This window comes from Anser anser, assembly GCF_964211835.1.
Source record: "Anser anser genome assembly, chromosome: 13".
Taxonomy (NCBI): Eukaryota; Metazoa; Chordata; class Aves; order Anseriformes; family Anatidae; genus Anser; species Anser anser.
Window position 1 is genome coordinate 8142612 of NC_139734.1, and position 27947 is coordinate 8170558.

At 54.9% G+C, this 27947-nt stretch overlaps 3 protein-coding genes across 6 annotated transcripts; 1 reads left to right on the plus strand and 2 right to left on the minus strand.

The window, feature by feature from the left end:
• Window positions 1-44: 44 nt before the first annotated feature.
• LOC310880746 (HEPACAM family member 2-like) lies at window positions 45-8267 on the plus strand. The gene is made up of 6 exons (XM_083797017.1): window positions 45-795; window positions 1808-1904; window positions 2584-2913; window positions 3034-3611; window positions 3808-6282; window positions 7866-8267. Exons 1-4 carry the CDS (start codon window positions 793-795, stop codon window positions 3417-3419), a joined length of 816 nt encoding a protein of 271 aa, XP_083653143.1. The 5' UTR covers window positions 45-792; the 3' UTR covers window positions 3420-3611; window positions 3808-6282; window positions 7866-8267.
• Window positions 6289-17910, minus strand: LOC310880743 (uncharacterized protein). 4 transcript variants are annotated; one of them, XM_083796965.1, is made up of 12 exons: window positions 17682-17910; window positions 16965-17055; window positions 14696-14750; window positions 13871-13984; window positions 13085-13423; window positions 11041-11310; window positions 10552-10668; window positions 9376-9477; window positions 9036-9161; window positions 8718-8810; window positions 8275-8367; window positions 6289-7601 (listed from the first exon to the last, which is right to left on the minus strand). In XM_083796965.1, exons 4-12 carry the CDS (start codon window positions 13884-13886, stop codon window positions 7447-7449), a joined length of 1311 nt encoding a protein of 436 aa, XP_083653091.1. In that variant the 5' UTR covers window positions 13887-13984; window positions 14696-14750; window positions 16965-17055; window positions 17682-17910; the 3' UTR covers window positions 6289-7446. The 4 variants fall into 4 exon arrangements, with proteins under 4 accessions (XP_083653091.1, XP_083653089.1, XP_083653090.1 ...); XM_083796963.1 differs by having other exon boundaries at window positions 16965-17079; XM_083796964.1 differs by having other exon boundaries at window positions 16965-17091.
• A 1156-nt stretch (window positions 17911-19066) lies between these two features.
• Window positions 19067-27204, minus strand: LOC310880747 (uncharacterized protein). The gene is made up of 6 exons (XM_083797018.1): window positions 24197-27204; window positions 23909-24102; window positions 23230-23574; window positions 21118-21234; window positions 20480-20581; window positions 19067-20011 (listed from the first exon to the last, which is right to left on the minus strand). Exons 2-6 carry the CDS (start codon window positions 23916-23918, stop codon window positions 19695-19697), a joined length of 891 nt encoding a protein of 296 aa, XP_083653144.1. The 5' UTR covers window positions 23919-24102; window positions 24197-27204; the 3' UTR covers window positions 19067-19694.
• Between the last annotated feature and the right edge of the window lie 743 nt (window positions 27205-27947).

Genomic DNA, 27947 nt, shown 5'->3' on the forward strand with positions numbered 1-27947 from the left:
AGAGGATGGCTCAGTGCTATTTGGGCCCCAGCTCTGGGGCCAGATCCTGCCTTGGCCAGCTCTGGACCAGGTTTCTCGAGGGGGTGGGGGGCCAGGGCAGACTGCATTAAAGACCAAACTAAAGCCAAGCAGTGCCCTGGATTGCAACAGATCCCGTCCCAAGGGAAAGCGCATCCCCAGGGCAAGGAAAGCCCCTGTCCCAGCCAGGCCAGAGCACAGCTTGCCAAGATGCCTCCTCCAGGCCAGGGCAGGAGCTGGTGGGGCCAGGACCCAGGCGCTGACAACGGCACAGCCTCGTGGCACTTGAGAGAAGAGCAGAAAAGCTTTTCTGCTTGCAGAGATCGGTTAGCCCCCGCCTGGGATGCACCAAGCCGTGGTGCTCAGAGGTGCCTGCAGCACCCTCCCGGTGAGGTTACGTGGTCCGAGAGAGGACAGGGGCAGCACGCGTCCCCTTACAGGGGTGCCGGGGGGGCTCTGCAGGCCAACAAGGGCAGCCAGCGGTGGGAAAAGCACCGTCAGAGGCAGCAGAACTAAACCAGGTAAGGAACCAAGATCTTTCTGGCTTTCTGGATACCTGGCAGTGGGTGACCAGGTGACAGAGTCCCACAGGGTGGCTCAGATTCCTCCTTCTCATCTTTCTTTCTCCATGCAAGAAGATGCCCGCTGGCAATGACAAGCGGGGGAGAGCCCCAAGGACACATCGCCCATCTCCGCATCCCTCCGCCTTCTCCCTTGGCCAGCCCCTTCTCAGGCTACCGAAGTCTCCGGTCACTGATTGTGGACCACTGAGAAATGGTGAGCACAGCTTCGCAGAGGGCTTTAACCTGGAGTAGCCAGGGGAGGGGAACCTCAACTCATCCCGCTCCTCCCGGCTGGATGCCAGTGTCAGTGACAGACGCCCAGAGCCTGGAGAAGGGCCTGGAGTGCACTGATGACAAATTCCTTCTCCAAGTGACAGAGGAGCCAACGAGGAGACGTGCTATGCTGGATCTCATTCTCACCACCCAGGAGGGGCGGGTGGGGAATGTGAAGCTCAAGGGCAGCCTTGGCTGCGCTGATCATGAAACGGTGGAGTTTTGGACTCAGAGGGCAGCGAGGTGGGAGCACAGCAAGCTCACACACCTTGGCTTCAGGAGAGCGGAATCTGGGCTCTTCGAGGATCTGTTTGGTAGAGTCCCATGGGATAAGGCCCTGAACGAAAGAGGGACCCAAGCTGGTTACTGTTCAATGATCACCTCCTTCAAACTCAAGGAGCAATGCAACCCAACAAAAAGGAAGTTAGGTAAAAATGCCAGGAGACCACTGTGGATGAGCTAGGAGCTCTTGAACAAGCTTAAACAGTAAAAGAAGGCAAGCACACCCTGGGCTGCACCAAAAGCATCGTTGCCAGCAGGGCATGGGAGGGGATTGTCCCCCTCTGCTCTGCTCCCGTGAGACCCCATCTGGATCCCAGGCCCAAGGCCAGGCTGGATGGTGCTGGGGGCAGCCTGGGCTGCTGGGAGGGGTCCCTGCCCATGGCAGGGGGCTGGAATTAGATGATCATAGAAACACAAGACTGGAAAGGACCTACAGAATCATCTAGCCCAAACGTCCTCCTATCATCAATACTACCCCATAAACTACTACGCAGAGCTCCTGGGCGCCCCGAGGCTGCCGCACCCCACAACCCCCGGCCTCGCGGTGCGTGCCATGCCCGGTGTCCTGGTGCCCCGTGCCGAGCCCAGCCGCGTGTCGGGGCCTGAGTGACGGCGACAGGAGGCGGTGGCACCCGGTGCTGGTCCCGGTGCCAGCCCCAGCCCTGCCGCAGGCCGCGCTGCGCCCCAGGTCTGCCATGCTCGCCCTTCCCCTCCTCGTCCTCCTGGCCTCCGCCAGGGGAGGCCCAGCGGCCGGCCTGGCCCTCACAGGCAAGTCCCGGGGCTGGGGGTAGTGGTGGTCGTGGTGGTGCTGTTGGTGGTGGTTGTGGTGGTGGTGGTGGTGGTGGTGGTGCTGGTGGTGGTGGTGGTGAGTGTGGTGGTGTTGGTGCTGGTGGTGCTGTTGTGGCGGTGAGCGTGGTGGTGCTGGTTGTGGTGCTGGTGGTGGCTGTGGTAGGCCAGGCAGTGCAGGCTCCCCAGCCACCAGGGCGCTCCTCCCGGCTGCTTTCCCACCCCAAAGCCCCTGCTGCGTGCTCACAGCCTCGATAACAACTTTCAAAATGTTTTGGGGAGCAAATGGGCGGTTGGGAGGGGGCTGCCCTGGCTCCAACCACAGCTCCCTGGGGGCTCCTTTGCTTCCAAGCCCCCCCCCCGGTAGAGCAGGGCCGGCAGCAGGCAGCTCTCGCAGCCGTACCCACGCGTGGAAACTCGTCAGGCAGAAACCGGCTGCAAAGCGAAGCAGCTCAGGTTTTCAGGGAGATGAAGGCAGCTCCTCCGCAGCCTCCTGCTTCTCCGTGGCACTGCTTAAAGCCCCGCCGCAAGCCCCCCAGAAATAATCGCGTCCCCCCCCCTCCTCTTGTGCGGGAGCTGAGCCAGGGCGGCTCTCCCTGCCCAGCTGCCTGCTGGATGCCGGTGCGTCCCGCCAGCCCCGCGCTGCGTTTCTCCCTTCCAGCCCGCACGCTCTTCCCGTGCTACTCCGCTGACCTCAAGCCGGCGTCCGAGGTCCTCGTCTCAGCCAGCGGCTGCACCGTGCTCTTCAGCGTCGAGCCGCCGGCAGCCGGCACAACGGCGTCCTGGGAGTACGAATCCGGCCCGCGCAAGGCGGTCATCGCCACGTACGTTCCCAACAAGTCGGCCGAGATCTCCCGCATCTACGAGGGCCGCGTGAGCTTCAACGAGATGGACTTCTCGCTGCAGATGGTGCTGCGGTGGTGGGACGGGGGGCTCTACCGCTTCCGCTCCGAGTCGGAGGCCACGGGCTGGTTCGAGCTGCGCGTGGTCGGTGAGTGCCAAAACCCTGCGCCGCAGCCGGAGAGCTTGAGCTGCTGCCCAGGTGGCGCCCGGGTCCTGGCACCCTCGACGCGGGGGTGTCAGTGCTGACGGGTGCTCCGTCTCTGTGCAGAGCCGCTCTCCGAGCCAGAAATCCTGGGCAACTCATCGGTGGAGGTGGGAGGTGACACCAAGCTTTTCTGCAACGTGCTGGAGGGGCAGGTGGACTTGTACTGGTGGAAGAGGAACGGGGAGCTGCTGATGGAGAGCAACGGCCTCCACTTCGTCCACAACAACACGCTGGAGATCCACCGAGCCTTGATGAACGACACCGGCTACTACACGTGCATAGTCAGCAACGCGGTCAGCCAGAACGAAACCTCCTTCCTGCTGCGCGTCCACAGTAAGCGGGGCTTCCTTCCCCGTGCACGGGAATGGAAAGCTGGGAAATGGCCCCAAAACATTCAATCTGGCCCCATTCCCTGGGGTCTCGTGGTTTCCCAGCACCACCTCAGATGAGGAGTGGGAACAGCAGAGCTTCATGGAGGACTTGTGTCCTCATGTCCTTGCAACAGACTGCCTGGTGGCAGGAGTTTTTTCTTGCCAGGGTGCAAAATTCTGGGAATTTTGGGTTTTGTTTATTTTTTTCAGACAATGACAAGGCGTTTTTCATCATCATCCTGGTGTTCGTTTGCATCGGCTTGCTAGCAGGTGAGTGCTGGGACCAGCTTCGCTGTAGTGAAGCACCCAAACTGGGGCCCAAGGAGTGAATATGGTGGCTAAAAATAGGAAGCTCCTTGTGGGTGGTGAAAAAAGCCTCCGGGCTTGAGGATCCTTGCCTGAGTGTTGCCACTCATTGAGCATCTTCATCCTTGGGGTGTTTAACAGAGGTCATATTTGTCCACAGGGATCTTCAACTGGTGCAGGTTGAGGAACATCCCTGAGGATGACTATGAGTAAGGTGCCTTCATTTCTGAAAATTTAGCACTGGAAAGCCAGAGGTTTCATTGTCCTCAGCATTAACCTTATGGAGATACCTCTTTGGAGTGGAAGTGCATCCAGGAGAGGGTCGAATCACGTCCTATGGTGGGAGTGATTGCTACGCCATCCTACACCATTTTCACGGTGAAAATCCTAGCAGAATTCTCTGAAGGGGGAGTTAAAGCTGACGTGCAGAAGAACAAAATTTCAGTGAAGCTGTTTTCTTAAAAAAAAAAAAAAAAGTTGGACATTGTTTGGTGCTTGTTTGCATTGCTAAATGGTTCTGGCTGTGTTTGTGCTTGTTGCATTGTGGCAGGATGAGCTGGAAAGTGCAGCTGGGCTCTGCACGGCACAAGTCCTGGAAATATCCAGTGTAAAACAGATTGGCAGCAAAATGTCATCTCTAAACTGGGGGTTTTAAAGCACAATTGAAATATTAATGGAAGGGAAGCAAATTGGATGTATTAGACTAGTTTTTTGACTCATTTTTAAGCTGTATTACAAGTTGTTCAGTTTCCTGCAGTGCTTGCAGGTATTCAGGACAGCCAAATGTTACAGGAAAAAATATATTTTCAAATTGTTTTGAGTGTTGTCTATAAATCATTTGGGGAAAGTGTATTTTTTCATGTCTCTTGCTACAAATAAAAGCGCACACGTTATCCCTGTTATATTGCTGTGGTCTGTGGCTATGGGACATAAGCCCCGTGCGGTAACCAAAACCTACAGCAGGGCAGGGATGTGAGGGCAGGAGGGGCAGCTGGAGCATCAGGTGGGGAATGGGGGATGATAATGACAAAAATGTCGTGTCTGTCTGGCTTTAACAGCAGCTGAGCTGGCCAGGGCCTCACGGCACTCAGAGTAAAGAATTTCTTCCTTGTACCTCATCTAACCCTAACCTCATTTAGTTTAAGGCCATTCCCCCGTGTTCTGCAACCCCTGACAAAGTGCCTGTCCCCAGCTGTCCTGCAGCCCCCTTTAGGCACTGGCAGGCCTCTGTAAGGTGCCCCCAGAGCCTTCTCTTCTCCAGGCTGAACACCCCCAACTCCCTCAGCCTGTCTCCATAGCAGAGGTACTCCAGTCCCTTGATCATCTCCATTATGTTCCCCTCTGGACTCATTCTAATACTTCCATGTCCAATTTGTGCTAGGAGCCCAGAGCCTGGATTCCACTCTCCTGAAGCCCAGGTGTGCGAGCTTGCTGTGCTCCCGCCTCGCTGCCCTCTGAGTCCAAAACTCCACCGTTTCATGATCAGCGCAGCCAAGGCTGCCCTTGAGCTTCACATTCCCCACCCGCCCCTCCTGGGTGGTGAGAATGAGATCCAGCATAGCACGTCTCCTCGTTGGCTCCTCTGTCACTTGGAGAAGGAATTTGTCATCAGTGCACTCCAGGCCCTTCTCCAGGCTCTGGGCGTCTGTCACTGACACTGGCATCCAGCCGGGAGGAGCGGGATGAGTTGAGGTTCCCCTCCCCTGGCTACTCCAGGTTAAAGCCCTCTGCGAAGCTGTGCTCACCATTTCTCAGTGGTCCACAATCAGTGACCGGAGACTTCGGTAGCCTGAGAAGGGGCTGGCCAAGGGAGAAGGCGGAGGGATGCGGAGATGGGCGATGTGTCCTTGGGGCTCTCCCCCGCTTGTCATTGCCAGCGGGCATCTTCTTGCATGGAGAAAGAAAGATGAGAAGGAGGAATCTGAGCCACCCTGTGGGACTCTGTCACCTGGTCACCCACTGCCAGGTATCCAGAAAGCCAGAAAGATCTTGGTTCCTTACCTGGTTTAGTTCTGCTGCCTCTGACGGTGCTTTTCCCACCGCTGGCTGCCCTTGTTGGCCTGCAGAGCCCCCCCGGCACCCCTGTAAGGGGACGCGTGCTGCCCCTGTCCTCTCTCGGACCACGTAACCTCACCGGGAGGGTGCTGCGGGCACCTCTGAGCACCACGGCTTGGTGCGTCCCAGGCAGGGGCTAACCGAGCTCTGCAAGCAGAAAAGCTTTTCTGCTCTTCTCTCAAGTGCCACGAGGCTGTGCCGTTGTCAGCGCCTGGGTCCTGGCCCCACCAGCTCCTGCCCTGGCCTGGAGGAGGCATCTTGGCAAGCTGTGCTCTGGCCTGGCTGGGACAGGGGCTTTCCTTGCCCTGGGGATGCGCTTTCCCTTGGGACGGGATCTGTTGCAATCCAGGGCACTGCTTGGCTTTAGTTTGGTCTTTAATGCAGTCTGCCCTGGCCCCCCACCCCCTCGAGAAACCTGGTCCAGAGCTGGCCAAGGCAGGATCTGGCCCCAGAGCTGGGGCCCAAATAGCACTGAGCCATCCTCTGCTTGAGGAGACACAGTGGGGACACAAACAGAGGATCCAAATGAAATCCTTTTCTTGGAGCGCCTCTAGCAAAGCGAGGAAAAAGGTGACCTAAGGTAGGATTTCTTTTGTTTATTTATTTATTTATTTATTTTTCATGTATGAACATGTTTCTCAGCTGATACCAGGGGGACCAAAAAGGACCTTCAGCTCAACCTAAAACACTACAGTCCACAAAGGATGGAAACCAATGACAGCTGTGGCGTGACTACAAGGTCAGTTAAGAGCCTGTGCAAGGGAAATCAGCTCAGACTAGGTCACAGGTCCTTTTAAATATATATAAAAAATCAGAATATATATATAGAAAAACAGAACATATATATTTATAAATAAAAAATCAGAAGAGGAGAGGGTGCCAACAGCAATAATGGTCAAGGCCCAGGAAAGGGCAACTGCAAAAAGGTAGACCAGTGGGGGATATGTAATCATACAGAAAATGTAGGTTTAATTAGCAACGTATATGGATAAATTGTGGGAAACGTAGAAAAAGTAGGTTTAATTAGAAATGTGGGTAAGGCTCATGAAAATCCAGGAAGGGAGTTCTGAAGACAAGAGACATGTGGGGGATACATAAATAACAAGAGGAGATAAGAGCAAGGACTGCCACGAGGCCCAGGAAACAGGAAAGTAACGAAGTGTGACCAAAACCCGGCACGGGAACAGGAGGCTGCGGTAAGGTAAGAGCCTGAGAAATACAAGGATCAAAGGACTGTAAAGGGGGGCTGGAGGGTTTTGTGGAAGGAAAACCTCTGGAAGGAAAGTGTGTAAAAGGAGCCTAGCCGGGTTGCAATAGAGACTCTTACTTGACCACAGTAAGCGTCCGTGCACTCGGTCACCACACGTGGTGCCCAACGCGGGGCACAACAAGTGAGGCTGTAGCAGTCCATTCTGGTGGCAATGCCCAACCCAACCATAGTTGGAGGAAAAGGAAAGGATCTCGAGCACCCATCACCGATCTGCAGGACAGGAGGTGAGCGGTCGGGAACCACGGGAAGCTCACTTACAAAAGAGCAGCAATCTAACCTAGATGCATTACAAAGGATCCTTAAGATTCAAAATTGTCCAGTATCCACTTTGGCATTCGTTACGTTTCTGGACTGGCCTAAGAGGAATGTACCAGATTTTCCAGTGACTGGTTCTTTTGATGGCACCCCCCCGGGTGGTGACAAAGCTGCCCGTGCCGTTCTGCAGGAAGGCAGATGGATGCTTCCCGGTGAGTATTAAATATTCATTGTTACATTATGAGGATCTGCAGCAACCGGAGAAGGAGACACCTGAAGTGGGCAGCGAGTCACCGAGGTGGACGTGGCCTCTAAGCTGTGGGTGGCCTCCTGGGTGTCCGGCTGCTGCTGCTTCTCCCGCTTATTCCTGTAAACTGAAAATGAAGGAGAGGGCATCAGCTCCTGCGTCTCCAAGGCCGCCCTGAGCTTCACCGGGACATGTGAAAATGCGACTGCAGGGAAGAATGGGTGTTGGAGGCTTTCCCGTGGCCAAACCCCTCTCTTTCCAAAACCAGATCTCTGTTCTGGATGGAGAGCCAGAGGGCAGCACAGAGATGGACACCCACCTTGCCTGCAAGCCCCTGCATCTCTAATGTACCAGCCATTGGTAGGTTAGTGCAATATTTCTTGTATTTCAGATTCCCAAATGTTCTGCACACCCTGGGAAAGCAGGGGGTCCCCTTCCAGCCTCCTCCTCAACACCTCATGGAGCCTTCTCCGCACCCGTTCCTGCAGGTGATGCTGAAGGCTGCGCACACGTTTCTGGGGAGCCGGCGAGCCACACCGTGGGTTCACTACTGCTCAGGTTAGTGGCCAGCTGGGCACCAGCCCACGTCTCCTGAGTGAGGAGGAGAGCAAAAGAGCATCCTCCACATTCGGGAGGAGAAACTCGCTTTCCACAAACACCTCCTTGAGCATCCCTGGGTGAAGCAGAGGCACTTTGCCTCTTCTCTCAAGACCTGATGCCGGGGGTGGGAGCTGAGAGCGGGGTCTCAGTGACGGAGCAGCTACTTGGTGTGGCTGGAAGGAAACCACTGGGCTACTTACAACACGGGAAGAGGAGCAGCAGTATGGGGAGGACTGCCACAGCAGGAATGATGAAGCCGATGGTCAGATCGACAGCCTCTGAGCAGCCCCGCTCTGCCAAGGAGACAGTGAGAACTTGTCAGTGGTTGCTCTCCTGCCCCCCTTGAACATCTACAGAACATGAAGGTCATTCAGAGGCTTCCCCTGGGGCGGGGAGGAGCATCCTGGTGTTTCACGCTGTGGAGCTCCAGGGGCAAACCTTGCTCTGCTGTGACCTCCTGGCTAAGCACGAGGCTTGCCACGACTGCATCAACTAGAGCCACCCTTCCTGCAGGACCAGCCTGCAAAGCCACCTAAGGACTTTCTCTGCCCTGCGTGAGGCCAGTCCCGCCCTGAACACCCCACCCCTCCCCAGAAGGAAGGCGAGCAAGGGCACACGCGGTGCCGACCCGGCCACCCATTACCGTGGAGCTGATGGAAGCTGCGGAGCAGGAGGCTGGTGAACAGCAGGTTGACTACCAGCGTCGTGGCTGTAATGCACGGGATGACACGGTGCCCTGGGAGAGGGGAGAAGTTCTGGTGGATGGGAGAGAAATGGGAGAGGAGGGCAGGCTGGCACGTGGAGGAGGGGGGCCTCAGTGGTGAGCAAGGCTCGGGCCATGCGCACGGACTCGCACCACGGCAGGGCCTGGTCCCTCCTGGAGTGACAACCTGCGGAGTTTGCTCCCAGGCTCTCATCAGGCCTTTTGTGCCAGAGGTTTAGGCCACCGACAGCAACTCACAGCCTTTGGACCTGAAGTGTGTGAGCACTGCTGGTCTGCACGGCGCCATCGCCACCGCTGTCAGTGCCGTGGCCACGATCACAGCCACGAGGAAAAGCCCGAGCAGGATGAAGGCAGCGGAATGACCTGTGGGGAGCAGAATTAAACAAGGAGGTGAGATGGAAAAGCTTCTCCTGGCCGAGGCAGACGCTACAGAGCAGCGAACCCTGACATTGATTTCTCCAAACCAAACAGCACTACATCAGACAAGGATGCTGCTGGAGAGACCTGGAGGTCTTTGGTGTCGTCAAAGATAAGACACCAGAGAAATGAAGAGCAACTCAGTTTAAATGAATCCTACCGTCTTCCTGCATCCAGATGACAGAGGCAGCAAACAGGAGGAGAGAAGAGGTGCACAGCAGCCCTAGGATGGTCATTATTAACCATTCCCATGCTTCCTTTCCTGGGCAAAAGGCAAATACATTTGAGTTAGGGCTCGGTACCTGACCAAGGGATCCAGGGTGCAACGTGCGAAAGGATGGTGAACACCAAGCACAGGTTTCCCTTGTAAAGAATCAAATTCCCGAGATGTAGAAACCTCAAAGACAAAACCTGGTGGACTTCAAAGGCTTTTGGTGGGCTTCCAAAGGGCTTAAACAAAGACCTGAGGAGGAACCATGAGATGCCAGCCAGATTTGGACTTGCTCTGAGCTGGCCAAGACACCAGTTTCATCTAGTTTGACACGTTAATACAATTCTGCCCACCCAACACACACTGGATTTCTTCTGGAGACTGCATTTTGAGGGGAAGAGCCCAGATGGCACAAGCTCTTGCCACAAGCATCAGGCTTGTAGAGCTCCTCAGCAGAGATTACCCCAAAGGCAAGACCCAATGCATGTCTCCAGTGCTAGCAGTGGGAGACGAATCCATGTGGGAGAACCTTCCTACCTGCTGTCGGGTTTTACCTCTGTTCTCCAGATGGTTTCTGTTGCTCTGGGGATTGTTCTTGGTGGATAGAAGAGCACCTTAGAAGGCTACCAAGACTGTGTGGGAGGACTTGCTGTTGGCTAGGTCTTATGGTCTCCTTTCCGCTAACCATCATGTTGCTACAGAAGCACCCACATTAACCCGTAAGCCTGGGTGTGGGTGCACAGCAGTTTGCACCATCCTGACCCAAACACCAGTGTGCTTGGTTGCCAAACCCAATGCCACGTGGCCCTTGGTCAGCGCTCAGCACCTCCATGCAGGAAGCTCTTTGTGTCCTGCCCTTTTTATTTCTCCCCAGGAAACATCTCCTATGCCTCATACCATGATACCTTTGGGTGGCCCAATTTCTCACAAGGCCATTTGGGATTAGTGCTGCTAGGAAATTTTATCTTCTGTTCAAGCCACAGAAGTGTAAGAAGAAATGCATGAACTCCATGAACACCGAGGAAGGTTCCTCCAACTACCGTGGTGAGTTAGGAAGGAAGGGGCTTGCCTCGCTCTCTGCCCTCCCCACGGCATGGAGAGAGGAGCTCAGGCGTGGGCACTCACCGAGTTTGTGCTTCCCCAGCTGACAGAGCCGGATAATGAAAAGGACGGCAGAGATGGCAGCGAGCACCAGCGCCGCAGCGGTCATCATCTGTGCAGCACGGGCAGGAGGTGTAAGACCTGCATGGAGGACAACCCCACAACATGGAGCGGCTATCCCAGGAGACTGCAACAAGCTCAAAACCCTAAAGGATTACTGGTTTTCCTTGCATGGCAGATCCCACGAGAGGCAGCTGAAACCTGTGAGGGTCTCAGAGACAAAGTGCTGGTGCCCAGACCTGCTAGAGATGGAGAAGACAGAGCGGGCTTGAGCTGGCACCTAAATGCACAAAGGCTGCAGGTCCAAGTGAGGTGACAGCCAACGAACAATACATCTGCCAGCTACAGGACCACAGCAGAGCTGCTGGGGGTCTCATCCAGGTACCTGTGGGCTCAGGGCTGGTGTGACAAGGTGGCAAAGCACCAGACCCACCCCGGCAGGGCAATGCTAACCTGTCACGGTCAGGTTGAGGGCTGCCTCCTTCCAGCTTACGGAGTTGTTGATTATGCAGGAGTAGGAGCCGCAATCCGACTTCTCTGCCTTCCTTATCTGCAGCATGGTGGTCTTCCAAGTGAGCCGACAGCACTTTTCGGGAGGAAGGGGATGTCCGTCCTTCTTCCAGGAGACATCAGCCACCGTTCCTTGTGGCAGCATGCAGGTCAGGTTGATGAGTGAACCGGCCAGGTTTGAGCTGCTCAGGAGCTTGGGCTGGGGCAAGGGCTCTGGAAAGCAGAGAGCGACATGGCAGCACTGCCTGGGATTGCCTCTCCTCCCACCTTAGAGCCTGCCCCGGATGAGATGCAAGAACGGCAAGCCCCATGAGGGGTGAGCAGCACCTCCCCGTCTCATTCGCACCTCAGCTCAATGCCTCGGTTGAGTCTGGAAGGGGAGAAAGTGCAGGAGCAAGGCAACATCCACCAAGCTCAAAGCCGATGTCCCAGCCGCTGCCGTTAAGCCACGGTACCTCCCCAGGGGTGGGCAGCGCCAGCCCCTGGAGCTCAGGCATGGCACCCTGGGGCCATGGACACTGACCAGAAAGAGCTGTACGTTGGGATTATGCTGGGAAGTGATGACGGGGAATTTATGGACACTTCCAAGAGGAGAAAGCTGCTCCCACAAGCAGTGGGGTGGGGGGAGGTCAAAGGAGTCCTGATGTTCAGCCAAAGAGCAGCAAGGTGCAGTCAACACGCTGGAGGGAAGGGGGTCATGGCCATCCAGAAGGAACTGGGCAGGGCTGAGAGCTGGGCCTGTGCAACCTCATCAGGTTCAGCAAGGCCAAGCGCAAGGTCCCGCAGCTGGGCCGGGGCAATCCCAAGCACAAACACAGGCTGGGTGGGGAATGGATGGAGAGCAGCCCTGAGGAGAAGGACCTGGGGGTGTTGGTGGATGAGAAGCTCGACATGAGCCAACAACGTGCGCTTGCAGCCCAGAAAGCCAACCGTGTGCTGGGCTGCCCCGACTGCAGCGTTGCCAGCAGGCTGAGGGAGGGGATTGTCTCCCTCTGCTCTGCTCTCGTCAGACCCCACCTGGAGCCCTGCGCTCAGCTCTGGGGCCCCAGCACAAGGACGTGGACGTATTAGAAGAGTCCAGAGGAGGGCCACAATAGAGACAATCAAGGGGCTGGAGCACCTCTGCTATGGAGACAGGCTGAGGGAGTTGGGGGTGTTCAGCCTGGAGAAGAGAAGGCTCTGGGGGGACCTTTTAACAGCCTTCCAGTACCTAAAGCGGGCTACAGGACAGCTGGGGAGGGACTCTTTGTCAGGGAGTGGAGTGACAGGACAAGGGGTGAGGGCTTTAAACTAAAAAGGGTAGGTTTAGATTAGATATAAGGAAAAAAATCTTTACTATGAGGGTGGTGAGGCACTGACACAGGCGGCCAAGACAAGCTGTGGGTGCCCCACCCCTGGAGGTGCCCAAGGCCAGGTTGGATGGCACTTTGGGCATCCTGGGCTGGTGGGAGGGGTCCCTGCCCATGGCAGGGGGTTGGAACCAGGTGGGCTGTAAGGTCCCTTCCAACCCAAACCATTCTGTGATTCTGTGGTTCATCGGATCTAAAGTAGGACTCCACTGTTGCCTGCATTTAAACTGGTCAAACCCCAGATGGACCAAAGCACAGAGGAGAGGGCCCGCAGTGCTGCTGAGCTCCAGGAAAGGGCACTGCAAACCAGGGCGAGCTCTCGTTTCTGTTTGTCCTTCAGGGAAGTGCAGAGGCAGGGGAAGGCAATGCCGGTGTGAAGGGAGAGACTGCAAAGCCTGGGTGAGAAATCCTGTCTCTGGAGGGGACTCTGGAGTGTATTCTGTCTCAGAATACACTATAACATTTCCCAGCAATTCTTCTGGGGTCTCCAGTCCATGTCATTCAAGGCAGTAATGAAACCAGAAAGTTTTCCTCTAGTCCACTTAGGGGGAGGCATACCTGTGGACCCGTCTGTCCTACTGATGGCAAATCCTACTGATGGTCAGAGAAAAACATCCTTTCAACATGTTTTGACTTACTGATCACTCTAAGAGAGGTCTTTCTTGCTTTGTCCTGCATCAAGTCAACTGTTGCTTTATAGATGCCACTGTCTGTCTCTCGCAGCTTCTGCAGGACAAGGAAGCCGTTGTTTGGATAGAAAACCACTCTGTCTTTGTAAGCTGGGTAAATGGTTATTAACAGTGAGTCCGCATAGTACTGCAGGATGAATTGGGGGGTGCTGTCTCTTATGTATTCCCACTCGGTGAAGTTCACATTCTTGATAGCCGGTGCATGCATCATGACAGAGGATCCTTCCTCTGCCAGTATTAGTGTCATTTCTGCTGCAAGACAGGACCCCTTCAAAAGCAGCAGCAGGTCTGGAAACAGGAGAGAAGCCAGAGCAGGGCGGGTTAGTTCAAAGCAAAAGCCAAAGGACAAATTAATCTCCTCTTATGCTCTTCTTGGAAAGGCCCCAGCTGACTTCTTGAAACCCATTGCACACGTCTGATTTCCATCCTGCCTTTTTTCTTTTTAAGATAAAAATCATAACGCTTTTTATGGGCACTTTATAAAAATGCTTCACCCCTGGACCTCACCCAGTTCCCTCAGCACCTGAACCTGGTGGTACCCAGGCACGGTGATGCTGCAGCACTGGGAGGCACCTGCCAGGATGCTCACGCCTCGACCAGCCCTTCTGCAGCACAGAGGTGCAAGAGAGCGTGGAAATGCTGCAGGTGCCCGCTCTCCACCTCTCCCAGGTCTGCTGGAGCAGCAGGGCTGCGCGGTGGTACCCAGCCCAAGGACAGGTCCCCTCTCACACTCACAGCCTGCGAAGGACATGGCAAAGACCCGCAGGTGCTTTCAAACGGGCACGAGGGTTGAGCTCCTTCTGCAGCAACGCGCTCTCAGGAGGGTCGCTCTAGCAGTGATGGACCAGCCTGTGAACGACACCGTGAAAAGCACCATCAGCACTTCCCACGCACTGCCAGCCGAAGGCAGCAGAGGCAGCAGTGCTGGTGCTTTCTGCAGCCCTTCCTGCACCGCAGCTTTGCAGTGCTACAGCTCTGCCTCGTCCCTTCAACACCCATTTGTAGAGCCGCTGCCCATGACGGCCATGCCCCTGCCTGTACAGAAACACTTCGTCTCCTCTGGTTGAGCTCACTCCCTCACTCCCCACAAGAGAAGATTTAGCTCTTGAGCACTTGTGTGGCTGCAGGCTCTGCATCTGCCATATCCGTCATCGTGGTGACTTGGAAAACCCCAATCACATGCCCTTTCCCTCCCCTTTGTGCAACCGATCACAAGAACAAACTGTCTGCGCCTAGCACATTTTTCAATGGGGTGGAACACTGCTCGAAGCTGGCTTGCAGAGCTCAGATGCAATCATTGACTGGATGACAGGGACCGAATTTACTGCTGGGTTTTGCAAAGGCCTGGAGCAAAGATGACGGGGGAGGAGCTGATATTTTTGGCAAAGGGATTTCACCGTCCTGTAATTAGAGTCTCAGCTGGGACCAGAAGAGGTCAAGATGGTCTGTTTTAGTGACAAGGTCTGTTTTAGAGACAGCCTGAGGCTGGTCGGAAAGGAGCTTCTCATGCAGAGACGAGAACCTGTGCTGGAGGATGGGCCCACTCCAGAGAGACATTACCTCCTGGCAGCATCCAGCTGGCTTCCATGGACCCCTGCAAACATCAGAGCAGCATCTGAAGGAAAAGAAGGCAAAAGCCATTTCAACCATGGAGCTGCTTCTGGATCACTCCAAGCAGATGCCCAACCCAGCATCCTCACCCCAAGAGCAGCCAAAACCCAAGGGAAGAGGAAACAGGCCAGCCATATTGTGTTCACCCCTGTGATGGAGCTGATGGCCTGGCTTCTGCCCTCCTAAAAGGATTTTGAGAAATGAGGTTTCAGAGATGCAGGACTTCCCCTCATTATATTTCATTAAATTTCTCCCTGCCAGGTCTCACTGGATGGCAGCACAGCCTTTCGGCATGTCAGCCACTCCTCCCAGTTTTGTGTCTCTTTCTCCTCTTCATCTTCTGTCACCAGGGCATCCACCTCATTCATCAGTGGGCCTACATTGCCTCTAGTGTTAGTTTTATCCACAACGTACTTGCAGAAGCCCTTTCTGTTGTCCTTGACCCCTCTCGCAATGTTTAATTCTAGGGAGGCCTGAGCTTTCCTAGTTGCCTCCCTACATCCTCTGACAACAGCCTTATATTCCTCCCAAGTGGCCAGCCCCTCCTTCCATGATCTGTAGACTCTCCTCTTCCACTTCAGTTTGCCCAGCAGTTCCCCGTTTAACCATGCAGGTCTCCTGGCTCTCTTTCCTGGCTTCCTACCTGTTGGGATACTCTGATCCTGAGCTCAGAAGAAGCAGTCCTTGAACACTAACTCTGTTCCTGCCACATGAGATCCTGAACTCTACCATGAGAGGCAGTTGCAAACACAGAGATTCCTTATGGGGGCCAGGGCTACACTACCAGCAGCCACCCCAGAAACAGGAACACTATTTGTGCCAGAGGAGCAACACCAGCCCGGGGTCTTCCTATGCTGGCTGGGGAGCCAGCACAGCCGTTAGGAAATGGAGGCCTCGTCACCTTCCCAATCCTGATCTGGTGGTCTGTAACAGACACCCACAACACCATCCCCCACGCCAGCCTGCCCCTAAAATCTCCTTCCTCAGAAACCTGGGGAAATGGGGAAGAGCCCTTGGAAGGAAATGCCTACATAAGTCAGGCACTTGGTCAAGTGTAACGGCAATCACATAGGCCGTTGTATCTCAGTGAGACACATGAACTCACCTCCCACACATATTTGTGGCATGAGAGGCAATTGCAAACACAGAGACTTTCGATGAGGGCAGATATTTCAAGAAGTTTAGCTAGAACACAGAAAAGGGGGGCCAGGCTCATGAAGATAGATAGACTTAGGACTATAACTAGCATCTCTTCTGTGTCTTGTCTTTCATTTCTACAAAACACTCATGGGGAAAAAATGAAGCAGAAGCACACTAGCCTGCTGGTGTTTCACAGAGTTCTTTGTAAGCCATCTGCTTCCAGCTCATCAGCCCCGGGAGATGCATCAGCAGCGCTTATCCAGCCTTTTGCAGGGATGAGCTGCATGTCAGCTGTTGAAAAGAGCTCCTTACGGGGGTCAGGGCTACACTACCAGCAGCCACCCCCACAAATAGCAATGCTATTTGTGCCAGAGGAGCCACACCAGCCCGGGCTCTTTCTATGCCGGCTGGGGAGCCAGCACAGCCCTTAGGAAAAGGAAACGCTTTCCCCCAGCTTAGGCGGCTCACACGCAGCTTCAGACCTCAAAAACCAAAAAAAAAATTCCTGTGTGGACTGACAAAAGCAGGATTGTCTGCAGTCAGCTTTGCCCAGCATTGCTCGTGGGCCCCTCACTGCTGTGAGCCCTTGTGTTATTGCTTTGTAGCAGCTGTGCAGGGCAAGCACAGGGGATGGGCATGGAGCAGAGGGGGTTGGTCATTATCAGCCCTCGCCAAGGGCCTCAAACAGGGAAGAAAAAGGCCTCATAATGGGAAGAAATAGCAGGAATGTGCAAATTCAGCTCCCACACTCAGGACCACAGGTATTTTCCCACAGCACATGGTACAAGCTGGGGCTTTCAGGTGTGCTTATCAGGATGGGGCAGATACACAGCAGGCAAATATTTCTTCTTGTTGACAGCTCATATATAAAGACCTCACTGCAAAATGAATTATCTGGAATGATCTATTGGACTCTCCTGACATCAAAAAAGATGCAAATCATCCCACAGCTTCAAATTAAATATCCAGTTAGCAAATACGAATCCCTGTTTTGAGAGAGGTGTAGCTCAGCTCTCCCTGTCTCACAGAGCAAAAAGGACTACCAAAACTGGTGAAAAGCAGAAAAAATGCTACTCACCGGTAATTAAGCAGAAGGAAAAATCTTGCTTTGTCTTCTAAAAATGGCAGGACAGCTGTAGAGGAGCATGGCTCTTCGCAGCTAACGCAAACTGGCAAGCAAATTCTTTTTAGTCCTACAGTTTGTGCTCAAAACAAAAGCGAGAGTGGGCAAAAAGGAAAAAAATGCATCGGGAAAGTTTAAGGCAAAATTTCAGCCCTAAGCCGAATGATGAACATATCTGGGGTGAGGAGGCTTCTCACATCCCCACCCATGGGGGTGGAGGCAAGGGGGAACCCAACAATGGTGGTCAGGAGGATTAACTTTTACATTAACCTCCGAGTTAAGTGTAAAGCCTTGCAAGATGCTGGAGCCATGGAAAAACACAGGAATGGGCTGAGTGGGGACAGACGGGATGCTTATGAGCTCTGAACTCCATACAGTGCTTACTGCCTATGAGTGTTTATTTGATATTTATGGGGCTGGATAGGAGGGGAAGCTGAGCTGGGGGAGCAGATCCCAGTACCCTGTGGGGGAGAGCAGCTGCAGCCCTAGGGGAAAGCAGGGGGGCCCCTCTGTCCCCATGGCTCCATCCCCCTGGCTTTATCCCAGTCCCCATCGCTCTGTCCCTGTCCCCATCCCCGTAACTGTTCCTCTGTCCCCATCGCTCTGTCCCCATCTTCCTGCCCCCAACCCCACCAGCCCGACCCCTTTTCGCATTCCTGACCCTGTACTCACCTCGCCCTGTTGTTCTTCTCCTAAAGCAGCAGAGCTGGAAGGCTGTGCCTTCCCTGCAGCCTTGCTCCAGCCTCCCAGCAAAAAAAAAAATTAACCCGTTCTGTGGAGCCCCAGCACAGCTGTCCTAGCACCAGCTCTGACTCAGCACGCTGCTCTCTTCCTCCCCGTCCTCGGAAGTGCAGGGAGAAAAAAATAGCGAAAAAACGATTTCTCTGCTGACCAAGTCACTTTTTCCTCCTGCTCCAGCATGGAGTTCCTCCAACAAGATGCGTTCTGCTGGAACTGACCCTGCGTGGGCTTCCCATGGGATGCAGCTCCCCAGGAGCTGCTCCAAACATGGGTCTGTAGCACAGGGTCCACCCGTCAGGAGCAAACTGCTCCAACATGGGTACCCCATGGGCAGCAGCTCCCCCAGATCCCCTGCTCCTGCGTGGGCTCCTCTCCACGGGCTGCAGCGTGGAGATCTGCTCCATGTGGGACCCATGGGTGCAGGGGGACAGCCTGCTCCCCCAGGGGCCTCTCCACAGGCCACAGGGGAACTGCTGCTGCGTGCCTGGGGCACCTCCTGCCCTCCTGCTGCACTCACCTTGGGGGCTGCAGGGCTGTTTCTATGTTCCTCCTTCCTCTCCCCAGCTGCTGTTTTTTTTTTTGTTCACACTTTTTTTTTTTTTTCTTTTCTGAAGTCTGCTCTCTCCGAGGCACAATCAGCATCACTCGGTTGGCAGCCCCCCTGCTACCAAAACCTTGCCACATAAAGCCAATACACCAGTGTTGTCCAAAGCCAGCTCCATGGTGGCAGGAGGTCCTGAGAGCTGCCGTGTACAGGTTTCGGCTCAGCCCCGGCTCCCCCCACGCTCCCCCTCTTGCTAAGCACTGGGAAGCAGCAGCTTCTCTGCCACGCACCGAGATGCTCGCTCTGACCGATGTGCCCACCCCCGTGGGGACCTGGACCTTTGGCTTCCTGCCCCACGAGAGAAGTTCTGGCTCTGGGAAATATCTCCAGCCCAACCCGTTCCAAGGGACCTCACTCAGTACACTCTGCCTGTCCTCATGGCGCTGGGCAAGCTGCACTTACGACACCATCTCTCCTAGCATCCTCACAGACAAGCTGACCAAGCAGGGGCTGGTAAGTGGGCAGAGGGGTGGGCTGAAAACCGGCTGAGCAGCTGGGTTAGGAGCAGCAGCACAATGTCCAGCTGGAGGCCGGTCACTACCGGTGCATCCCAGGGGTCAATTCTGGGGCCAGTGTTGTCCAACAATTATCTAGATGGTATTGCAGAGAAACAAAAGACTGCTAACAAAAGCTAAGCAAACACAAAGTGAATAAATAATTCAGGAACCCACTGGCACCAGGGCCACTCAACACAGGAGAGAAATTGGGTTGAGTCAGCCAAGTGTGAAACACCCCCAATGTCTAGCAGGTTGGAACAGGATCCTTGCTGATGGGCAGGGACATTTCAAAGGACCTGAAGGACCTGCAGGGAAGAAATTTTTCACAGTCAGGGTGGTGAGGCACTGGAACAGGCTGCCCAGAGAAGCTGTGGGTGCCCCATCACTGGAGGTGTTCAAAGTTGGATTGGACGGGGCTTTGAGCAACCTGATCTAGTGAGAGATGTCCGTGCCCATGGCAGGGGGATGGACTGGATGGTCCCTAAGTGTCCCTTCCAACCCAAACCATGCTGTAATCCCATGTGCTGAACATCAGTGGAGCCAAAGGTCTGGTCCACCAGTCCCGACCTGCCCCACACCAGGCAGAGGCGTGAGCTGTGGTGGCCTCTCTTCTCACCCACTCCTGCATGGCCCCAAAACCCAACAAGACCCCTACAGATAGGTCTAAGACTTGTTCTGCCAGCCCAGGATGGTTTTGGCTGGGGCACAGAGATGCTGACTGAGGCTGTGATGAGCAGGACGGGCACTTGGGGCTTTACCCCAGGGCTAAGCCCCCATGCACCCACAGCACCAGCAAAATACAAAGGGCGTGGAGAAAACCAGCAGGAATTAAGGCTTAAATCTTCAAGTTGAGGCCACGAGTGACACATTTGTGGAGAGATTTGAGCAGGTGCTCAAGCACTTTGCTGGACATGGACCCCATTGGAGCATCCCACTCCAAATCCTGCGTAAAATCAGGGGCTGTGAGGGCAGAGCTGGGCTGCACCTTTCATGGGCTGCACCTTTCACTCCGTCCCTGCCATCCTTGAACAGCTCACCTGTTGTGCTTTTGAGCTGGATGAGCTTTGTAGGCTGGAAGGTCACGTTGGCGGCCACCAGGAAGGTGACCACAATCACGTACAGAAGGACAATCTCTGGCAATATGATGGCAATGGATGGGCCTGAAAGAAAACAGATCAGGGCTGAGCATCACTTCTTCCACTTGCCTACCACCTTCAGGATTCTGTAAAGCTCCATCGTTTCCCTTTCCCACCCCTCCAGCCTTTTCAGTCTCTCCCTGCAAGCAGCTGCTCCATCCCTTAATCATTTTAAGTGCCCTTCTGCAATTACTCCTGGGAAAGGGCTTTCTGTAAAGGGGAGTAACTACATCAATGGTGCGGATGGGTGCCTAACCCATTGGGTTGTCCATGACAAGCTGAGATCACAACGGGGAAACCACCTATCGCCCCAGATGGGTCCGTTCCTTCTATGGAGCACTGCCGTCCTCTCCAACCCACACAGGGATGTTCGTCCCCCGTAAGGTCTCCACCCCATGTGTCTTGCACAGCAAGGATTGCTCTTGCATGCTGCACCCTGCATGGGGGAAAGGAGAGGGGCCCGCACCGCACCGCCCCCAAAACGCCCCGTACCTTCTTCTCGCATCCAGAGGAGCCCGGCAGTGCCAGCCAGGATGGAGGAGACGCACACCAGCCCGCAGGTGTAGGCGCTGAGCCACCGCCACAGCTCCCCCCCTAGACACCCAGAGCAGTGCGAGGTGACATCCGTGTCCCCCCGGGGTATCCCGTGCCAGCCCCCAGCCCTCCCCTGGGTGGGACACAGCATTGGGGGTCCCTGTCTGGGGCATGGAGGGGTTGGCCTGCTCCGGAGGGAGGGGAGCTGGGAGGGGCTCTGTGCCCACGGCACAGCATGTGCTAAAGACTTCATTAAAATGGAGCCTTCTCATAAAAATAATGCTTTGAGATGCTTCATTTTTATAAGAGTGTCACTCAGTCATTTCAATCCTCTGAGCAAAAATGTGTAGGAAATGCCAGGCTTTAACCTAGCCAGAAAACAGAGCAAAAACAGTTTTCTCCCTTAAAAAGAAAATCCACCAAGGAAGGTTTCTCTCGTTACTCTTAAAAGACCTGCCAGACGAGGAGAAGGTGAGATGTTCAGGCAGCTGGAAGGGGAACGAGCCAGTTACCGGCTCTTCTGGCAGCATCGCTCCTCGCTCTGCCCCACTGGGTACGGGAATTGGGGGTTCGGCTGCCCCTCGCTGTGGACTCACTTATTCGTAGCTTTTCGGACTGGCAGACAGGAAAAATTAATCCCCATCCTGAGACAGCAGCAAAGACCACGGCGACCACTGCAATCCTCAGCACATCCTTCAGGGGAGGAGAGAGACCTGGAAAAAAACAACTCATGGCTCTGGGAATGAGGCCACCGACAGGACCAGCGTGGATGGCTCTGCTGAGCCACGGAGCTCCCCCATCGCTGCGATGGGTTTGCTTTGCTTGCCAGCTGGTGGATCAGTGCCTCTGCTAGAGGCTCTGGTCCATGAAACATCCGCGCCGGGATGTGTGCTGCCCACAGGCACCCCGCCCACCACCCTCTGCCCACATCCTGCCCACCATCGCCTTGCCAAGGGCTGGGATGGCCAGCCAGGCCTTGGGACCTCCTCCAAGAGGGAATGACCAACCTCCTTCTGCCCATCCCGCCAAGAACCATGACTTGGGGGCAGGCAGAGGTGCGATGGGACACTGGGAGGTGCTGCTGATCATCCTACGATGGGGAGCTCCACTCAATGGCACGTGTTGGCCACCGCCTCACGGGAGGGCGGCCAGGCCTTGGGGCACGGAGGAAGAAGGGGCTGAAACCACTCAGGGATGCTGGGGAAGGGTGGAGAGCAGGAAGAGTGCTGGGAGCTGGGGAGCAGCATCTCCCCATCTCTCTCTGGGCCCAGGGGAAGCACCACTTGAGCTGCCGTTTTTGTGACCACCTGCAACAGTGACAACGACAGGTTGACCATGAGCCAGCAGTGTGCCTTGGTGGCCAAAAGGCCCAATGGGATCCTGGCGTGCATTAAAAGGAGCGTGGCCAGCAGGTCAAAGGAGGTGATCCTCCCCCTCTACTCTGCCCTGGTCAGGCCTCACCTGGAGTACTGTGTGCAGTTCTGGGCTCCCCGGTACAAAAAAGACAGGGATCTCCTGGAAAGAGTCCAGCGGAGGGCCACAAAGATGATACGGGGCCTGGAGCATCTTCCCTATGAAGAAAGGCTGAGAGACCTGGGTCTGTTCAGCCTGGAGAAAAGAGGACTGAGAGGGGATCTCATCAATGTGTATAAATACCTGAGGTGTGGGAGACAGAGGGATTTGACCAACCTCTTTTCAGAGGTTTGTGGGGACAGGACAAGGGGCAATGGCCACAAAATGGAGCACAGGAAGTTCTGCCCCAACATGCGAAAGAACTTCTTCACGGTGAGGGTGAGGGAGCACTGGGACAGGCTGCCCAGGGAGGTTGTGGCGTCTCCTTCTCTGGAGATATTCAAGGCCCGTCTGGACGCCTACTTGGGCAGCCTGCTCTAGGGAACCTGCTTTGGCAGGGGGGTTGGACCCGATGATCTTTCAAGGTCCCTTCCAACCCCTACAATTCTGTGATTCTGTGATTTAATATAGGAAAAAAAGAAAAAAAAAAAAAAAGAGGAAAGAGAGGCGGTCCCCAGGCAGATTTCTGTGTAGCAGAAAGGAAAAATGAATGGTGAGGAGCTGCGGTAGCATCATGACCATAGCCTTATTAGGAAGGAAATCCCAAGAGCAAATTAAGGGAATTGGCAAGAGCAGCAGGAGGAGCTTGTGTGTTGTTTAAAATGTGCTCTTATCTCTGCAACAGTGGCTGGCGCCTGTAAATGGCAAACAGCTGCTCAGCCAGTATGGTCTGAGGGGGAGGTTTTTGGTGACTTCTCCATAAAGAGCACCCTGCTGGGCTTCGCTCCATTAGTCCTGCCAGAACCCCTTGCTAAAGATGCTGCAGAGTTAGCAATGGACACAATCCCACCGGTCCCTCCGTCCTTCCACTGGAAGCAGAAAACAAGGGATGGAAGGGACCTTCTAGGATGGAGTCCGGCCCTTTGTCACAGCCAGATGCTCTAGGAGGTCTCTCTGGGCAGCACCACCAGACCCGGTGGTCACGCAGAGGTCTCCAGGAGGCTCTTCCCCAAGTCCCCCTTGCGATGTCTCCATCCATGGCTGGTCCAAGATCCTCATGATCAGCCCATGAGACTTAGCCCAAATCCCTTCTCTAAACCCTTTGGCTTGGCTGACGGTCTGTCCATATACAGTCAAGAAACATTACTCTGCTTGTATCCATCACCCCATGCCTCCCTCCCGTGCCCACCACTTACTGAGGACATCCAGCAAGATCTTCAGGCTCTCCCTTTCTGCCAGGTTGAAGGTCACTTTGTAGATGCCACTGTCGCTTTCCTGTAGGTCCTCCAGGAGGAGAGATCCATTGGATGGATGGAAAAGGGCTCGTCCCACGTAGGGTGGGTGGATGGCCACATTGTGCGACCCCTCATTGTACTGCACGATGGCGCGGGAGACGGTGCCATTGAGGTACTCCCACTGCGCGGAGTGGATGTGCACAGCATCAGCTGGCCCAGCAAGCAGCACCGAGGATCCCACCACCACCACTCTTCTCTGCAGGGCTCCCTCTGCTTCCACAGCCTGTTGCAAAGGCACCAGCAGCCCTGGACGGCAGAAGAAGACAGAGAGAAGACAAGGCAGGGAGATGGAGCAAGTCTTGGGAGAAGCTGTGCCAAGGGCACGCAGGAGGCACCTGGACAGCTTGGTCATCACGTCTCACAAAGCACTGCCATCAACCATCACGTCACCAGGCAGTGAGACATCCCATCCCGAGCTGGTAGGTGTGATTCAAGAAGTCTGGCTGCAGGGCTGAGAGCACTTCTGCTCGAGTTTTGTGTGTGGGGGGGGGGTGGCCTTCCCTCCCAGTCTGTGCCTAGAAAGGGCTTCCCAAGCACCTCAGCCCAGCTCCTGGTCTTGTTTGGAGCTGAGAACATCTACCTGTGAACATCTGCGCAGGATGGAGCTGCTTCCCCCAAATGCGTGGCAGTTTATGGCTTTGTCATGGCTTGGGCTCTAAGCGACACTCCAAGGACTGCGAGTGGTCACAGCGCCCGGCCCCGAGTGGAAAAAAAGAGTTTTCAGGGAAAGTCAGGCAGAAATCACTGCTAAAATCCCAGCCTGTAAAGCGGATTCTTTAAAAACAAACAAGCAAAAAGGTGAGGGCAAAGAGTTTAGAGGAAGGAGCCAGCTTAGGCAGAGGAAATGAAAGGAGGGGTAATTGTTTACTTAGAAAGAAAGGCAGCCATGAAATACAGGGTATTTATCTACCCAGGCGCAGAGCCAGTGAATTGCCGGTGGCAGTCCCAGCACGACAGGAGTCCCTGTGCCTCTCCTGATGGAGAAGCCGGGATTTCTGCCCGAGGTCCTCTCCCCGCCGGGGCTGCCAGGCTGACCCTGAGCGTCCGTGGGAGATGCTCGGGGCCGGGGCCAGCAGCAGGAGCCCCAGCCGGCAGCGCAGGCTCAGCGCCCTCCCTTCTCGCCACCGCTCCTGCCCCACGGGCAGCTGCCGGCGTGCACCACGCTGCCGCCTGCTGTCTGCAAACCTCCTGAGAACTGTCCCTCGGCCCCGGCCGGTAATCTCTCGCAGTGATTTGGCAGCGCAAGGACAGGCGTTAGGCGTAAGAATGCAAACAAACCAAGCCCTCCTGACGGCTCTTCACATCTCAGGGTAGCAACGTTTAGAAACAGCCACCGGTTCTTTTTTTGTGCCCCCCCCAAACTGTGAAAGATGTCTGCAAGGAGAAGAAACAAGCTTATAATTGAAAATCCACTTGCTCTAGAAGAATACACTTTCCATGGTACCGTCAGTACAAAATAAGAGAAAATATTTCATTATAAGCATCTTTGTACACCTGCAATACCCAAAGCTCCTCCTGTAGATGCTCAGCACTCCCTGACACCGTGGCATCTGGAAAACAGTGTATATACCTTAACAGGTTTATTTTCCATTTCAGATGTTCACCCCTCCAGGTGAGGTTACATGGTCCAAGAGAGAACAGGAGCAGCACGCGTCCCGCTTACAGGGATGCCGGGGGTGCTTGGAAGCAAAGGAGACCCCAGGGAGCTGCGGTCAGAGCCAGGGCCGCCCCCTCCCAACCGCCCATTTGCTCCCCAAAACGTTTTGAGAAGTGCTCCTGATGCTGTGAGCACGCAGCAGGGGCTTTGGGGTGGGAAAGCAGCCGGGAGGAGCGCCCTGGTGGCTGGGGAGCCTGCACTGCCTGGCCTACCACAGCCACCACCAGCACCACAACCAGCACCACCACGCTCACCGCCACAACAGCACCACCAGCACCAACACCACCACACTCACCACCACCACCACCACAACCACCACCAACAGCACCACCACGACCACCACTACCCCCAGCCCCGGGACTTGCCTGTGAGGGCCAGGCCGGCCGCTGGGCCTCCCCTGGCGGAGGCCAGGAGGACGAGGAGGGGAAGGGCGAGCATGGCAGACCTGGGGCGCAGCGCGGCCTGCGGCAGGGCTGGGGCTGGCACCGGGACCAGCACCGGGTGCCACCGCCTCCTGTCGCCGTCACTCAGGCCCCGACACGCGGCTGGGCTCGGCACGGGGCACCAGGACACCGGGCATGGCACGCACCGCGAGGCCGGGGGTTGTGGGGTGCGGCAGCCTCGGGGCGCCCAGGAGCTCTGCGGCTGCAAAAGCAGCCCAGGCCCTATAGAACGTCGTATGCCTTATAGATCTTTCTCACAGACCATTATTTATCTGCACGAACCAAGCCCGTGTTCTGCTCCACACCTTCCAGAGGGGGTGAGCCCCGGAGCCCCCCGCTCCACCTTCCGCCAACTGCACGCTCCGTTGCCCTGTCTGGGCCTTGACTGTTACCATTGTTGTTGTTGGCACCCTCTCCTTTTGTGAGCCCCAGAGCATCACATCTGTTGCACAGGGGCACCTCAGGGGCAAGGGGGAGACGCCTCACTCTGCCCCGAGCAGAGACGGGGCTCCAGCCTCCCTTGTCCTGCGAGTCTGTTAGCATTCATGAAAACACATAATCCACAAAGTGATTCTATGAAGGTGCTTTATTAGGCGCCGGAAGTTAGGGGCATGCCTGCCCAAATCTAACTTCATCTGATTTGTTCTCTTAGTGCTCTTTTATCTCCTAAGATATTACATATGCATTAGGTTTCACAACTCATCTATGCATATTCATTTCCTAGCTCCGCCTAGCCTCGCTTCGTATGCTAATTATCTTATCAGTCCTTCTGCGCTTGCGTACTACTCTCTGGTGGTCGTCTGGGTGGTCGTCGGGATGAAGTAAGATGTCTTCATCAGAGTTGAACTTTTTAACCTTTCCTTCTCACGCATGCTCTCTGAGCCCTTGGTCTCAGTCCAAACCGCAAGGTTGGTTTGATCCAGTTCCCAGAGTCCAAGAAGCCCCAGTTATCTAGATGTCTTGCAAATTGAGCATTCTTTTAATCCTCCTTACTCCTCATCATGAATTGGTGCATTCTCATGTTACCCTTGCACATATATTTTGTATCTTCCAAGCGCAGCCTCAGAACAGTACATCGCAAATGTAACATATTAAACAATATTGTATTATTTCTTCTTCTATTACTAACAAGTCCATCAGTTCTGACGGTTTGGGGTTGGAAGCCACCTTACCACCCCCTTGCCAGGACTTAAGACAGGGCTGCTCAGCCCGCACCAGCTCATGATACCTTGCTAGTCAACTTAATGAGTCCAAAAAAAAAAAAAAAAAAAAAAGACCTAAGTGACCTAAGTGCCAGGCTTACGGATTCTTTGGAGGGGTCTGGTCCAGCTGCCTCAATTGTAATGCATTGCTACTATTGACTGGCATAGAAGACAGCATGAGAGCAATACTGACCAGGTCGATGAGGTTTTGGTATGAAAGGCTTATGTAGTGTTTGGCTTCCAGCAGAGCTTCTGAGGGCGTTTCCTTCCTGCACTGCTTCCTTGCTGTTTCCTTGGCGTGTCTTTTTCAGGTGTCTTTCTGCCTAGAACCGTGGTGCCATCAGACCTGACAGCTCCATCACACTACAGGAGGGATTTTTTATATAAATTTAAAAGCACCTGTGACCTAGCCTGAGCTGATTTCCCTTGCACAGGCTCTTAACTGACCTTGTGGTCATGCCACAGCTGTCAGTGGTCTCCATATTTGTGGGCTGAAGTGTTTTAGGTGGAGCTGAAGGTCCTTTTTGGTCCCCCTGGTATCAGCTGAGAAACGTGTTCGTATATGAAAATAAAATAAATAAGTAAACAACCTACCTTAGGTCACCTTTTTCCTTGCTTTGCTAGAGCCGCTCCAAGAAAAGGATTTCATTTGGATCCTCTGTTTGTGTCCCCACTGTGTCTCCTCAAGCAGAGGATGGCTCAGTGCTATTTGGGCCCCAGCTCTGGGGCCAGATCCTGCCTTGGCCAGCTCTGGACCAGGTTTCTCGAGGGGGTGGGGGGGCCAGGGCAGACTGCATTAAAGACCAAACTAAAGCCAAGCAGTGCCCTGGATTGCAACAGATCCCGTCCCAAGGGAAAGCGCATCCCCAGGGCAAGGAAAGCCCCTGTCCCAGCCAGGCCAGAGCACAGCTTGCCAAGATGCCTCCTCCAGGCCAGGGCAGGAGCTGGTGGGGCCAGGACCCAGGCGCTGACAACGGCACAGCCTCGTGGCACTTGAGAGAAGAGCAGAAAAGCTTTTCTGCTTGCAGAGCTCGGTTAGCCCCTGCCTGGGACGCACCAAGTGGTGCTCAGAGGTGCCCGCAGCACCCTCCCGGTGAGGTTACGTGGTCCGAGAGAGGACAGGGGCAGCACGCGTCCCCTTACAGGGGTGCCGGGGGGGCTCTGCAGGCCAACAAGGGCAGCCAGCGGTGGGAAAAGCACCGTCAGAGGCAGCAGAACTAAACCAGGTAAGGAACCAAGATCTTTCTGGCTGGATAGGACAAGGGGGAATGGCTTAATACCATAATAATGAAAAAAATAATAAATACCTTAATTTTT

Bases quoted from the DNA above. Each gene is read 5' to 3' on its own strand.
- LOC310880743 (XM_083796966.1), bottom strand. The intron at 10,669-11,040 runs GTTAGCATTGCC...TCCTCCATGCAG, and splicing joins CCTCAACCTGACCGTGACAG to GTCTTACACCTCCTGCCCGT. The intron at 8,368-8,717 runs GTAATGGGTGGC...TCTCCTTGGCAG, and splicing joins CAGCTTCCATCAGCTCCACG to AGCGGGGCTGCTCAGAGGCT.
- LOC310880746 (XM_083797017.1), top strand. The intron at 1,905-2,583 runs GCAAGTCCCGGG...TCTCCCTTCCAG, and splicing joins GGCCGGCCTGGCCCTCACAG to CCCGCACGCTCTTCCCGTGC. The intron at 2,914-3,033 runs GTGAGTGCCAAA...GTCTCTGTGCAG, and splicing joins GTTCGAGCTGCGCGTGGTCG to AGCCGCTCTCCGAGCCAGAA.
- LOC310880747 (XM_083797018.1), bottom strand. The intron at 21,235-23,229 runs GTAAGTGGTGGG...GTTTTTTTCCAG, and splicing joins GATCTTGCTGGATGTCCTCA to GTCTCTCTCCTCCCCTGAAG. The intron at 20,012-20,479 runs GTACGGGGCGTT...GTTTTCTTTCAG, and splicing joins CCTCTGGATGCGAGAAGAAG to GCCCATCCATTGCCATCATA.